At 58.4% G+C, this 15,128-nt stretch overlaps 1 protein-coding gene across 1 annotated transcript; it reads right to left on the bottom strand.

Moving 5' to 3' along the window:
- Nucleotides 1-12,717, bottom strand: LOC137309350 (kinesin-like protein KIF1C; the record flags this gene model as incomplete). Its single annotated transcript, XM_067977603.1, is given in 11 exon segments — nucleotides 1-920; nucleotides 5,678-6,283; nucleotides 7,916-7,988; nucleotides 8,723-8,888; nucleotides 8,891-8,902; nucleotides 9,539-9,622; nucleotides 10,173-10,267; nucleotides 10,751-10,772; nucleotides 10,775-10,829; nucleotides 11,344-11,419; nucleotides 12,638-12,717. Coding segments are annotated over 11 exon segments (2,136 nt in total), but the record flags the coding sequence as incomplete, so codon positions are not given.
- Nucleotides 12,718-15,128: the final 2,411 nt, after the last annotated feature.

Here is a 15,128-nt window from a genome sequence, read left to right as displayed (position 1 = left end):
CCTCCTCCTCCTCCTCCCTCCGGCCATGTTGAGTGTACCCGGTGAGTGGCGTTTCAGACGGGGGTTTCACTCCCCTTCAGATCGGGGGCCGAGTGCTGTCGTCTCATGCGGGGTGGGGGTGTGTACGGGTGGTGTTGGTGAAACCGCTCCTGCCGGCCGGGCGGCTGGAAGTTGGTGAACTCGGCGTCGAGCGAGTAGCGGTTGTCCCGGTGCCGGTGCCGGTGCTGGTGGTGCCAGTGGTTCTGTCTCCGGTGGGGAGAGTGTTCCTGGGGGGCAAACGACCTGTCTTGAGGGTTCGGAGACTGGCGGAGGAGCTTGGCTCGACTCCCGGCCCCGTTATCGAAGGAGTTCCGCCGGCGCTGGTGCTGGTTGTCGTGGTGATGCCGGTTGCCGTGGTTGTAGTGTTGGTGCGGCGGGACGCCGTAGCCCTGCCAGACCCTGGGGGCTCCGCGCCGTTTCTCCTCCTCCCCGCCCTCCGCCGGGGCCGCGGTCTCGACCGGCTCACCGGGCGTCTGGGGTTCGCCGGGCACCTGGGGCTCACCGGGCACGGCAAAGGGACTGCCCGGACCCCAGGAGTAGCGGTGCTGGGGGTTACTCTTGAAGGGGAAGCGCAGTTTGCAATCCTGCGGTGGGATGAAACGTCCAGGCACGTTATATCTCCGCAGCCGTTTGCAGATCTGTTGCTGCTGCAGGTTCTGGAAACGCTGCTGCTCCTGCTGCAGCCAGCGAAGCCTCCCACGGCGGAATGCCGGATCCTCCTCCATCAGCCGGCCGATCCGCACCGCCTTGGGGGCCCCCGGCTCCGGCCTGCCCTCCGCCCCCTCCCCCTCCCCCTCCCCCCAGTCGCCGTTCTGCTCCCGACCTTCGCTGCTGACGGGCGAGACCCTCTCCTGCTGCCCCTCGTCCGTATCGCCATCTTCCTGCAATGAGGGGCAAAGGAAGAAGAGTCAGAAACCGGCCTTCAATCGGGTACGGTAGCATGGTGGTTATGTTACTGGGCTAGTAATCCAGGGGCCTGGACTAAAATCCAGAGTCATGAGTTCAAATCCCGCCACGGCAGCTGGCGAATTTAAATTCAATTAATTAATTAAATTCAATTAATTAATGAAAAAAATCTGGAATTAAAATACTAGTATCAGTAATGATGGCCATGAAACTACCGGATGGTCGTAAAAACCCATCTGGTTCACTAATGTCCTTTAGGGAAGGAAACCTGCCGTCCTTACCCGGTCCGGCCTATATGTGACTCCAGACCCACAGCAATGTGGTTGATTCTTAATCACCCTCTGAAATGGCCGAGCAAGACACTCAGTTGTAAAATCTCGCTACGAAAAGTCATAATAAGAATAAAACCGGACGGACCACCTGGCATCGGACCACTAGGCACCGGACACGACAACGGAACTCCCTTCCTAACAGCACTGTGGGAGAACCGTCACCACACGGACTGCAGCGGTTCAAGAAGGCGGCTCACCACCACCTTCTCGAGGGCAATTCGGATGGGCAATAAATGCCGGCCTCGCCAGCGACGCCCACATCCCATGAACGAATAAAAAAAATCTCCCCACCCCCAGCTCACGGGGAGAAACGTGGGACTGAGTCACCCTCACTCCCCCAGGGCCCCGTTCCGAGTCACCCTCTCACCCCCAGGGCCCCGTCCCGAGTCACCCTCACTCCCCCAGGGCCCCGTCCCGAGTCACCCTCTCTCCCCCAGGGCCCCGTTCCGAGTCACCCTCTCACCCCCAGGGCCCCGTCCCGAGTCACCCTCACTCCCCCAGGGCCCCGTTCCGAGTCACCCTCTCACCCCCAGGGCCCCGTTCCAAGTCACCCTCTCACCCCCAGGGCCCCGTCCCGAGTCACCCTCACTCCCCCAGGGCCCCGTTCCGAGTCACCCTCACTCCCCCAGGGCCCCGTCCCGAGTCACCCTCACTCCCCCAGGGCCCCGTTCCGAGTCACCCTCACTCACCCAGGGCCCCGTTCCGAGTCACCCTCACTCACCCAGGGCCCCGTTCCGAGTCACCCTCACTCCCCCAGGACCCCGTTCCGAGTCACCCTCACTCACCCTCACTCCCCCAGGACCCCGTTCCGAGTCACCCTCACTCACCCAGGGCCCCGTTCCGAGTCACCCTCACTCCCCCAGGGCCCCGTTCAGAGTCACCCTCACTCCCCCAGGGCCCCGTTCCGAGTCACCCTCACTCCCCCAGGGCCCCGTTCCGAGTCACCCTCACTCCCCCAGGGCCCCGTTCCGAGTCACCCTCACTCCCCCAGGACCCCGTTCCGAGTCACCCTCACTCCCCCAGGGCCCCGTTCCGAGTCACCCTCACTCCCCCAGGGCCCCGTTCCGAGTCACCCTCACTCCCCCAGGGCCCCGTTCCGAGTCACCCTCACTCCCCCAGGGCCCCGTCCCGAGTCACCCTCACTCCCCCAGGGCCCCGTTCCGAGTCACCCTCACTCACCCAGGGCCCCGTTCCGAGTCACCCTCACTCCCCCAGGACCCCGTTCCGAGTCACCCTCACTCCCCCAGGACCCCGTTCCGAGTCACCCTCACTCCCCCAGGGCCCCGTTCCGAGTCACCCTCACTCCCCCAGGGCCCCGTTCCGAGTCACCCTCTCCCCCAGGGCCCCAGGGCCCCGTTCCGAGCCACCCTCTCCCCCAGGGCCCCGTCCCGAGTCACCCTCTCCCCCCCCCCAGGGCAGTGGCAGTGTTACAGGGCTTAAACCTAACCTCGGAGAGATAATCAGCCGGGGTTCCTGCTCACCTTCCTGACCCCTGCTGAAGCAGTCATAGGGGTATAGAGGAGCAGAGGGATCTGGGGGGACAGATACACAAATCACAAAGTAGCAACACAGGTTAATAAGGCCATAAAAAGGAAACCCAGCACTGGGGTTCATTTCTAGAGGGATAGAGTTGAAAAGCAGGGAAGTTATGTTAAACTTGTATAGAACCTTGGTTAGACCACACTCGGAGTATTGTGAACAGTTCCGGTCTCCATATTATAAAAAGGATATAGAGGCACTGGAGAAGGTGCAAAAAAGATTCACAAGGATGGTCCCAGAACGGAGAGGATATAATTATCAGGAGAGTCTGAACAGGCTGGGGCTCTTTTCTCTCGAAAAGAAAAGGCTGAGGGGTGACCTGATCGAGGTCTTTAAAATGATGACGGGTTTGATAGGGTAGACAGTTATTGTATTACATCCAGTGGATGTGGTATATTTGGATTTTCAAAAGGCATTCGATAAGGTGCCACATAAAAGGTTGTTACACAAGATAAGGGCCCATGGGGTTGGGGGCAATATATTAACATGGACAGAGGATTGGTTAACAGACAGAAAACAGAGTAGGGACTAGCAGGTTGGCAGGCTGTAACTAGTGGGGTACCACAAGGATCAGTGCTCGGGCCTCAGCTATTTACAATCTATATTAATGACTTAGATGAAGGGACCGAGTGTAATGTATCCAAGTTTGCTGATGACACAAAGCCAGGTGGGAAAGTGAGCTGTGAGGAGGACACAAAGAGTCTGCAAAGGGATAGAGACAGGTTAAGTGAGTGGGCAAGAAGGTGGCAGATGGAGTATAATGTGGGGAAATGTGAGGTTATTCACTTTGGTAGGAAGAATAGAAAAACAGAATATTTTTTAAATGGTGAGAAGCTATTAAATGTTGGTGTTCAGAGGGATTTGGGTGTCCTCGTACAAGAAACACAGAAAGTTAACATGCAGGCACAGCAAGCAGTTAGGAAAGCAAATGGCAAATGCAGCTCCAACAACACTCAAGAAGCTCGACGCCATCCAGGACAAAGCAGCCCACTTGATTGGCACCCCATCCAGCACCCTAAACACCCACTCCCTTCACCAGCAGCATGCAGTGGCTGCAGTGTGTACCATCCACAGGATGCACAGCAGCAACTCGCCAAGGCTTCTTCGACAGCACCTCCCAAACCCGCGACCTCTACCACCTAGAAGGACAAGAGCAGCAGGCACATGGGAACAACACCACCTGCACGTTCCCCTCCAAGTCACACACCATCCCGACTTGGAAATATATCGCCGTTCCTTCATCGTCGCTGGGTCAAAATCCTGGAACTCCCTTCCTAACAGCACTGTGGGAGAACCTCACCACACGGACTGCAGTGGTTCAAGAAGGCGGCTCACCACCACCTTCTCAAGGGCAATTAGGGATGGGCAATAAATGCTGGTCTCGCCAGCGATGCCCACATCCCATAAACGAATTTTTAAAAATTGTTGGCCTTTATTGCAAGGGGGTTGGAGTACAAGAGTAAGGAAGTCTTACTACAATTGTACAGGGCTTTGGTGAGACCTCACCTGGAGAACTGTGTACAGTTTTGGTCTCCTTATCTAAGGAAGGATATACTTGCCTTAGAGGCGGTGTAACAAAGGTTCACTAGATTGATTCCTGGGATGAGAGGGTTGTCCTATGAGGAGAGATTGAGTAGAATGGGCCCATACTCTCTGGAGTTTAGAAGAATGAGAGGTGATCTCATTGAAACATATAAGATTCTGAGGGGACTTTACAGGGTTGATGCTGAGAGGTTGTTTCCCCTGGCTGGAGAGTCTAGAACTAGGGGGCATAGTCTCAGGATACGGGGTCAGTCATTCAAGACTGAGATGAGGAGGAATTTCTTCACGCAGAGGGTTGTGAATCTTTGGAATTCTCTACCCCAGAGGGCTGTGGATGCTGAGTCATTGAATATATTTAAGGCTGAGATCGATAGATTTTTGGACTCGGGGAATCAAGGGAAATGGGGATCGGGCGGGAAAGTGGAGTTGAGGTCGAAGATCAGCCATGATCTGATTGAATGGCGGAGCAGGCTCGAGGGGCCGAATGGCCTACTCCTGCTCCTGCTCCTGTTTCTTACGTTCTTATGTTTGCACTTGCGGGGGAGACCAGAAGTAGGGGCCATAAATATAAGATCGTCACTAATAAATCCAATAGGGAATTCGGGAGAAATGTCTTTTCCCAGAGGGTGGTGAGAATGTGGAGAATGAGGCGAACAGCATAAATCACTCGTACCCGCTGTGTGCTGTACACCTACAGGAGCTGACACAGATACGTACAGGCCGTACAGCCCCAGATGGGAGTGAACCGTCCCCTTTTACCCGCTGTGTGCTGTACATGTACAGGAGCCGACACTGAGATACACACGGACCGTACAGTCCCAGATGGGAGTGAACCGTCCCCTTTTACCCGCTGTGTGCTGTACACCTACAGGAGCCGACACTGAGATACGTACAGGCCGTACAGTCCCAGATGGGAGTGAACCGTTCCCTTTTACCCGCTGTGTACTGTACATGTACAGGAGCTGACACTGAGATACACACGGACCGTACAGCCCCAGATGGGAGTGAACCGTCCCCTTTTACCCGCTGTGTACTGTACATGTACAGGAGCTGACACTGAGATACACACAGGCTGTACAGTCCCAGATGGGAGTGAACCGTCCCCTTTTACCCGCTGTGTACTGTACATGTACAGGAGCTGACACAGACACACACGGACCGTACAGTACTAAATAGGAGTGAATCGTTCCCTTTTACCCCGTATGCTGTAGACGCACAGGAGCAGACTCCGATACACACAGGCCGTACGGTCCCAGATGGGAGTGAATCGTTCTCACTGGGGAGCTGGGAATTTGCCCTCAGTGGTCCTGTGCCTTTACCTGATTAATGACTGGTATGACACGTTCCATTTTTAACATGCGGTCTCTCAGGGCTTTGATCTCACCGTCCTTCATATTGTTCTGCAGTTTCACCTCCTGTAATATGTCAGTGAGTTTATCGATGTGGGCCCGCAGATCATCCACATCGCCGTGACCTCTCACATCACCATCCTCTCCCCGCTCCTCTCCCACACCCACCGTGTCCCAAACATCTCGAGCCACTGCCCGCCATGTGTCCTTCTCGTTGGCATCTTTCTTGCTGTACATGCGGGAAAGTTCCTTCATCTTCACGATGGCGATGGCTTCAATCTCCTGCTTTGAGTGTTTGAAATCGTTGAGGGCCACCTCGTAGCAGATCTCCTTCACCGCTTGCATCTTCAGGTCCGCCATGGTCACCCACTTGGGGTCTTTACTGATCCGCCGACGCTGTGGGATCTGGTAGACGCGGATAGACTCCCGCTTCTTTCCGCTGCTGGGCAGCCCACACTTCTTCACAATGCTCTGTACCTTGTTTGCCGGTAACTTCTCCCGCAACGAAGCTATGAGACGCCAACTCTCCTCGCACGAGCGCTTGTCCGAGTCGTCACCACTGTCCGAATCTACGTACTGAATGGCAAACAGGGTCGTCACAACGAGGGGCAAAGGCCGAGAGGCCACAAACCCACTCCTCCCAGACACATCCTCCTCCGTCAGGGACTTCACCCACCCATTTAAACCCACTCACCCGTCCCCCAGTGAGAGTCGGTGCCTGTGCGACCCGTACCCCAGTGAGAGTCAGTGTGTGTGGGACCCGTACCCCAGTGAGAGTCGGTGTGTGTGGGACCCGTACCCCAGTGAGAGTCGGTGTGTGTGGGACCCGTACCCCAGTGAGAGTCGGTGTGTGTGGGACCCGTACCCCAGTGAGAGTCGGTGTGTGTGGGACCCGCACCCCAGTGAGAGTCGGTGTGTGTGGGACCCGTACCCCAGTGAGAGTCAGTGTGTGTGGGACCCGTACCCCAGTGAGAGTCGGTGTGTGTGGGATCCGTACCCCAGTGAGAGTCGGTGTCTGTGGGACCCGCACCCCAGTGAGAGTCGGTGTCTGTGGGACTCGTCCCCCAGTGAGAGTCGGTGTGTGTGGGACCCGTACCCCAGTGAGAGTCGGTGTGTGTGGGACCCGCACCCCAGTGAGAGTCGGTGTCTGTGGGACCCGTACCCCAGTGAGAGTCGGTGTGTGTGGGACCCGCACCCCAGTGAGAGTCGGTGTGTGTGGGACCCGTCCCCCAGTGAGAGTCGGTGTCTGTGGGACCCGTACCCCAGTGGGAGTCGCTGTCTGTGGGACCCGTACCCCAGTGAGAGTCGGTGTGTGTGGGACCCGTACCCCAGTGAGAGTCGGTGTCTGTGGGACCCGTACCCCAGTGAGAGTCGGTGTCTGTGGGACCCGTACCCCAGTGAGAGTCGGTGTCTGTGGGACCCGCACCCCAGTGAGAGTCGGTGTCTGTGGGACTCGTCCCCCAGTGAGAGTCGGTGTGTGTGGGACCCGTATCCCAGTGAGAGTCGGTGTGTGTGGGACCCGCACCCCAGTGAGAGTCGGTGTCTGTGGGACCCGTACCCCAGTGAGAGTCGGTGTGTGTGGGACCCGCACCCCAGTGAGAGTCGGTGTGTGTGGGACCCGCACCCCAGTGAGAGTCGGTGTGTGTGGGACCCGTCCCCCAGTGAGAGTCGGTGTGTGTGGGACCCGTATCCCAGTGAGAGTCGGTGTCTGTGGGACCCGTACCCCAGTGAGAGTCGGTGTGTGTGGGACCCGTACCCCAGTGAGAGTCGGTGTCTGTGGGACCCGTACCCCAGTGAGAGTCGGTGTCTGTGGGACCCGTACCCCAGTGAGAGTCGGTGTGTGTGGGACTCGCACCCCAGTGAGAGTCGGTGTGTGTGGGACCCGTACCCCAGTGAGAGTCGGTGTGTGTGGGACCCGCACCCCAGTGAGAGTCGGTGTCTGTGGGACCCGTACCCCAGTGAGAGTCGGTGTCTGTGGGACCTGCACCCCAGTGAGAGTCGGTGTCTGTGGGACCCGCACCCCAGTGAGAGTCGGTGTGTGTGGGACCCGTACCCCAGTGAGAGTCAGTGTGTGTGGGACCCGTACCCCAGTGAGAGTCGGTGTGTGTGGGACCCGTACCCCAGTGAGAGTCGGTGTGTGTGGGACCCGTACCCCAGTGAGAGTCGGTGTGTTCCAGGCAGGGGGAGGGGGAGAATATTTACACCTACCAGCCTCGATTGTTCGAGCTGGAGATCAGCTTCCTCCTTCTCCCTCCGGTATTGGTTCTCCAGGTCCTGCAGCCTGTGGGCACAAACATACAGCTGATCAGAGCAGAGCCTCGGCGTGACGCGACGCGGCCCGGCCCCCGCGCGACCCGACCCCGGCCGGCCCCCGCGCGACCCAACCCCGGCCCGGCCCGGCCCCAGCGCGACCCGGCCCGGCCGCGACCTGACCCGGCCCGAGCGCGACCCGGCCGGGCCCCCGCGTGACGCTGTAAATTCACAGGTGGGTCTCACTGGCCTCTTGAAAGGGGCAACAATGGGTTAATGTCCAGGGTTCTGACGAAGGGGCTCCCCACGAACCCTTATCTTTGCCGACACTGAAGGACCCCCTGCATTCCCGATAATCCCTCTATCTGCCTCTATTCCTTCGGGGAAGGTCAAGGGCCACGGTTCCAATGCCACTGAGTGACCTGGTGTGGAGCTGAGTCACCGGGAGTCCTGCCAGTCGATGCCCGAGGACAGTCACCCTCAGTACCCGGGTTAGCCAGGTCCCAGTCACTGCTGGCTGGTGCGAGGGTGGAGGGCAGGCTGTGATGCCATCCACAGTCAAAGTGCCTGGGTGATTCTTCCGTCCAGCTCAGGCACGATGAATGGGCATTTGACCTTTCAGACAGGAGGCAGCCCACAGAGGACTTGACCCCTGGGTCTGGGAGGGGAGGGGGGGGTTTCGCAGGTCAGGGAGCAGTAAAGGCCTCTCACAGACGGGCCCCTGAGTGACCCCACGAACCAGCCGGGCTGCTCGAGACCCCTCACCCCTTCTCCATCTCCAGCTTGATGTCGATGCCTTGTTTCTCCAGCAGCTCCTTCTGAGCGAAGCTCCAGTCCGCAGTCTCGACCAGCGTTCCCACGCTCGGTACCCGCTCCCGGTCCAGCCGCGCCTGCTCCGGGTGATTAAAGCGGAACACGTGACTCTTCCCCTCACCACGCGGTTACCTGCCGGAGAAGATGGGTCAAAGGTTACATCCCGAGGGATTCGGCAAATCAGGCAGCAAATTCAAATTAATTGTCGCGACTTCCAACCGGCTCCGAAACCGTGAGCTTCTATCGCAGCCGTCAGCGTTCTCCATCAGACCGGCGGGGCCCGGCCCCCGGCCCCCACCCCCGGCCCCCACCCCCGGGCACGAGGCCCCCGGCCCCCACCCCCCACCCCCGGGCACGAGGCCCCCACCCCCGGCCCCCACCCCCGGCCCCCACCCCCGGGCACGAGGCCCCCACCCCCGGCCCCCACCCCCCGGGCACGAGGCCCCCGGGCACGAGGCCCCCGGGCACGAGGCCCAGGCAGAGGTCCACAGTCAGAAGGCCGCAGCCTGGTGCCAGCCCTGGGCTGGGAGGCCCCAGGCTATGGTCCAGTGCCCCAGCAGAGGGCCCCAGTCCCCAGGCTATGGTCCAGTGCCCCAGCAGAGGGCCCCAGGCCCCAGGCTACGGTCCAGTGCCCCAGCAGAGGGCCCCAGGCCCCAGGCTACGGTCCAGTGCCCCAGCAGAGGGCCCCAGGCCCCAGGCTACGGTCCAGTGCCCCAGCAGAGGGCCCCAGGCCCCAGGTTATGGTCCAGTGCCCCAGTTCCCATTCACCTTGTCGAAGTATTATGGGCTTGTTCACTTGCTTCCCATTGACGTAAGTATCAGCTTCCTCGCACGGCTCCAATGTCACGATTACTGTGGCACAAGGAGAGGAGAGAGGTCGTTAACCACGGCGATAACTGCAAACTCCAGGTTCCACCCGTCACGCAGCCATGCTCACTCGCGTAGCATTCCAGAGCAAGTACACAGCATGGGAACCAGGGTGGGAAGGATTTCCCCCTCTCCTGTCTGGGGTACCTTCCCCCAAGTGGCCATTCTCTACATATGACCAGCTATTCAACTGCAGGGGCATCGTAGCCCACCCCAATGTCCACCCACAGGCTGTTTCCAGCAAGGGGGGGGTCACTGGGCAGTGATCAGGAGCAGGGGTCCCAATTGGGCCCAGCCATAAACTGGAGCCTGGAGCCTGCCAATGGGTGAAGGGGCCACAGGTATTGTTATGTTGACCAAAAGCTGAATCAGGTGAAGAACACAAGAGGAAGAAGATTTTGAAACAAGTTAGAAGGTGCCGCTAGGTCAGGGCAGGTCCGACAGCGTCCGAGGGTTTGGGTGGAGACCGTCCATGGTCAATCTGCCCTAGGCCCCAGGCCTGGGCCATTGGTGTGGTTTGTAGCTGGGTCCTCACCTTCCCCGCTCTCGTTGCTCGAGCTCCTGAACAGGCAGTGTTCGTCTTTGATGAACTGTCCACTCAGTTTAATGTCCACAACGGCCTGTCCAACCCTAGAGACACGAGAAAAGGAACCGCTGAAACTCAGAGCCAATAGAAGTGGGCAACTTGTGAGCCAAAGGAATCGGAATCGCAATTGGAGGGAGGGTCCCACACACACCGACTCTCACCGGGGTGCGGGTCCCACACACACCGACTCTCACCGGGGGGCGGGTCCCACACACACCGACTCTCACCGGGGGGCGGGTCCCACACACACCGACTCTCACTGGGGTGCGGGTCCCACACACACCGACTCTCACTGGGGTGCGGGTCCCACACATACCGACTCTCACTGGGGTGCGGGTCCCACAGACACCGACTCTCACTGGGGTGCGGGTCCCACAGACACCGACTCTCACCGGGGGGCGGGTCCCACACACACCGACTCTCACCGGGGGACGGGTCCCACACACACCGACTCTCACTGGGGTAATAAAGGTTTGAGCTCACTCAATGAATCCTTGACACTATTCCCCGTCTGGTTCAGGACTTGCCTTGTGATTCCGTCCTTGATGTATACAGGAGACACTCTGACATCAGCGGGTCCTCGTTCAAGTTCACCAGGTGTGGGGTCTACAAGGAGAAACAGCAGCAAAGCGAAGGGTGAGTGAGGCAGAGAGCTGGTCATCGACCGAGAGGGTCGCCCTGAGGTCAGCCCCTCCCCTTCCCCCTCCAGGGGGGTCCCCCTGAGATCAGCCCCTCCCCCACCCTCCCCCTCCAGGGGGTCCCCCCAGTGATCAGCCCCTCCCCCCTCCTCCCCCTCCCCCTCCAAGGGGTTCCCCCCGAGATTAGCCCCTACCCACCCTCCCCCTCCAGGGGGTCTCCGTGGGATGAGCCCCTCCCCCACTATCCTTCCCCTCCAAGGGGTCTCCCCAAGATCAGCACCCCCCCTCTTCCTCCTTCCCACCCCCCCCCCCAAAACAGGGTCTCTCCCCACGATCAGCCCCTCCCCCATCCTGGATCACAGGCCAGCTTTACACCCAGCTACACCATCCATGCTCTCGAGTGGGAATAGTGGGGATCCCCATCGCTCCACCACGGGGTGATAGAGGGGGGTCGGGGGAGCCCGATTCGCACTTGAACTGACCTTTTTGGGGGAGAAGACCCCAACCGTTCCACCATCTTCCCTGGTGGCCACTCCCATCTCTGCCAACAGAGCCTCCCTGGAACAAAAGCAGAGAGTCTGGTGTTGCACCCATTACCCAGCGACAAAACATCGTTCATTCTGTCCCGTCTCGCTCCCTCCGTCTTTCTCTCTCTTCCCTCTACCCTGTATCTCTTTCTATCCATCTCTCTCTCTCCCATTCTTTCCTTTCCCTTCTTTACTTCTCTCAGCCTGAGATCCCCCGACCTCGCCCCTCCACCCAGGACTGACCCCCCGACCTCGCCCCCTCCACCCAGGACTGACCCCCCGACCTCGCCCCTCCACCCAGGACTGACCCCCCGACCTCGCCCCTCCACCCAGGACTGACCCCCCGACCTCGCCCCTCCACCCAGGACTGACCCCCCGACCTCGCCCCTCCACCCAGGACTGACCCCCCGACCTCGCCCCTCCACCCAGGACTGACCCCCCGACCTCGCCCCTCCACCCAGGACTGACCCCCCGACCTCGCCCCTCCACCCAGGACTGACCCCCCGACCTCGCCCCTCCACCCAGGACTGACCCCCCGACCTCGCCCCTCCACCCAGGACTGACCCCCCGACCTCGCCCCTCCACCCAGGACTGACCCCCCGACCTCGCCCCTCCACCCAGGACTGACCCCCCGACCTCGCCCCTCCACCCAGGACTGACCCCCCGACCTCGCCCCTCCACCCAGGACTGACCCGCCGACCTCGCCCCTCCACCCAGGACTGACCCCCTGACCTCGCCCCTCCACCCAGGACTGACCCCCCGACCTCGCCCCTCCACCCAGGACTGACCCCCCGACCTCGCCCCTCCACCCAGGACTGACCCCCCCGACCTCGCCCCTCCACCCAGGACTGACCCCCCGACCTCGCCCCTCCACCCAGGACTGACCCCCCGACCTCGCCCCTCCACCCAGGACTGACCCCCCGACCTCGCCCCTCCACCCAGGACTGACCCCCCGACCTCGCCCCTCCACCCAGGACTGACCCCCCGACCTCGCCCCTCCACCCAGGACTGACCCCCCGACCTCGCCCCTCCACCCAGGACTGACCCCCCGACCTCGCCCCTCCACCCAGGACTGACCCGCCGACCTCGCCCCTCCACCCAGGACTGACCCCCCGACCTCGCCCCTCCACCCAGGACTGACCCCCCGACCTCGCCCCTCCACCCAGGACTGACCCCCCGACCTCGCCCCTCCACCCAGGACTGACCCCCCGACCTCGCCCTTCCACCCAGGACTGACCCCTGACCTCACCTCTCCATCCGGATTGCCTCCGTCTTACGCAGTTTCTCTTCCCAGGTTTCATTCAGTTCCTCGATGATTTTCTCAGTTTCCTGTGTCGAGAAAGGGTGAGATCCTCAGTCCGTTACCGGGCAGACCTTTAACCTCTCGAGGGGGGGGGGGGTGGGGGTCAGTGAGATAACCTTTCACCTCACTACACTGGGTGGGGGTGGGGGGTCAGTGAGATAACCTTTCACCTCATCTAGACCCCCCTGGATGTCAAGGAGCATTCAGGGTAAGACAAGGCAGAAAAAGAAAGCCTCTGAGAGACACCGGGAACTCAATACTACGGAAAGCTTAGAGCAGTATAGAAAGTGCAGGGGTGAAGTTAAAAAGGAAATTAGGAAAACAAAGAGAGAGCATGAAAAAATATTAGCAGGTAAAATCAAAGAAAACCCAAAGATGTTTTATAAATACATTAAGAGCAAGAGGATAACTAAGGAAAGAGTAGGGCTGATTAGAGACCAAAAAGGTGACCTATGTGTGGAGGCGGAAGATGTGGGTCTGGTTCTTAATGAATACTTTGCATCCGTCTTCACAAAGCAGAGGGATGATACAGGGATTGTAGTTAAGGAGGAGGAGTGTGAAATATTGGATGGGATAAACATAGTGAGAGAGGAAGTATTAAGGGGATTAGCATCTTTGATAGTGGATAAATCACCAGGTCCGGATGAAATGTATCCCAGGCTGTTAAAAGAAGCCAGGGAGGAAATAGCGGAGGCTTTAACTATCATTTTCCAAACTTCACTGGTGCCGGAGGATTGGAGGACTGCTAACGTTGTGCCGTTGTTTAAAAAGGGAGCGAGGGATAGACCGAGTAATTACAGGCCGGTCAGTCTAACCTCGGTGGTGGGCAAATTATTGGAATCAATTCTGAGGGACAGGATAAACCGTCATTTAGAAAGGCACAGAGTAATCAAGGACAATCAGCACGGATTTGTTAAGGGGACGTCGTGTCTGTCTAACTCGACTGAATTTTTCGAGGTGACAAGGAGGGTCGATGAGGTAGCGCAATTGATGTAGTCTACATGGATTTTAGCAAGGCTTTTGACAAGGTCCCACATGGCAGACAGGTCAAAAAAGTAAAGGCCCATGGAATCCAAGGGAAAATGGCAAATTGGATCCAAAATTGGCTCAGTGGCAGGAAGCAAAGGGTAATGGTCGATGGGTGTTTTTGTGACTGGAAGGCTGTTTCCAGTGGGGTTCCGCAGGGCTCAGTACTCGGTCCCTTGCTTTTTGTGGTGTATATTAATGGTTTAGACTTAAATGTAGGGGGCATGATTAAGAAATTTGCGGATGACACAAAGATAGGCCATGTGGTTGACAGTGAGGAGGAAAGCTGTAGACTGCAGGAAGATATCAATGGACTGGTCAGGTGGGCAGAAAGTGGCAAATGGAATTCAATCCAGAGAAGTGTGAGGTAATGCATTTGGGGAGAGCAAACAAGGCAAGGGAATACACAATAAATGGGAGGATACTGAGAGGTGTAGAGGAAGTGAGGGACCTTGGAGTGCATGTCCACAGATCCCTGAAGGTAGCAGGACAGGTGGTTAAGGCAGCATACGGGATACTTTCCTTTATTAGCCGAGGCACAGAATATTAAAGCAGGGAGGTTACGCTAGAACTGTATAAAACACGAGTTAGGCCACAGCTTGAGTACTGTGTACAGTTCTGGTCACCACATTACAGGAAAGATGTGATTGCACTGGAGAGGGTGCAGAGGAGATTTACGAGGATGTTGCCAGGACTGGAGAATTTTAGCTATGAGGAAAGATTGGATAGGCTGGGGTTATTTTCCTTGGAAGAGAGGAGGCTGAGGGGAGATTTAATTGAGGTGTATAAAATTATGAGGGGCCGAGATAGAGTGGATAGGAAGGACCTATTTCCCTTAGCAGAGGGGTCAATAACCAGGGGGCATAGATTTAAAGTAATTGGTAGAAGGATTAGAGCAGAAATGAGGAAACAATTTTTCCCCCAGAGGGTGGTGGGGGTCTGGAACTCACTGCCTGAGAGGGTGGGAGAGGCAGAAACCCTCAACTCATTAAAAAAATCCCTGGATGTGCACCTGAAGAGCCGTAACCCACAGGGCTACGGACCAAGTGCGGGAAAGTGGGATTAGGCTGGGTGGCTCGTTTCTCAGCCGCGCGGACACGATGGGCCGAATGGCCTCCTCTGTGCCGTAAATTTTCTACGATTCTAACGACACTGGGGGTGCTGAGAGCGAACTGCGGGATGGAATCCAACAGCTGTGGGTCTCTGGCGTCACCCCCCCAATAGCAGCCAGTCAGACACCACTGGGAGTGGAAAAGGCAAGACAGGAGGAAAAGACAAGGCTCAATCGCTGCGGGTACCTCCTGGGCCGGGGCCTGGGCCAGGGCCCCCGGAGCAGGCCGTCCTCTTGACTCTGATGACCCCTGACTCAAGCCCCAGGAATGGAGGGGAGAAAGTATTTAAATGAGAGTCA

Source organism: Heptranchias perlo, unplaced genomic scaffold (assembly GCF_035084215.1).
Source record: "Heptranchias perlo isolate sHepPer1 unplaced genomic scaffold, sHepPer1.hap1 HAP1_SCAFFOLD_1624, whole genome shotgun sequence".
NCBI lineage: Eukaryota > Metazoa > Chordata > Chondrichthyes > Hexanchiformes > Hexanchidae > Heptranchias > Heptranchias perlo.
Note: the sequence above shows the minus strand (reverse complement) of the source record. Positions and strands in the feature narration are given on the sequence as shown.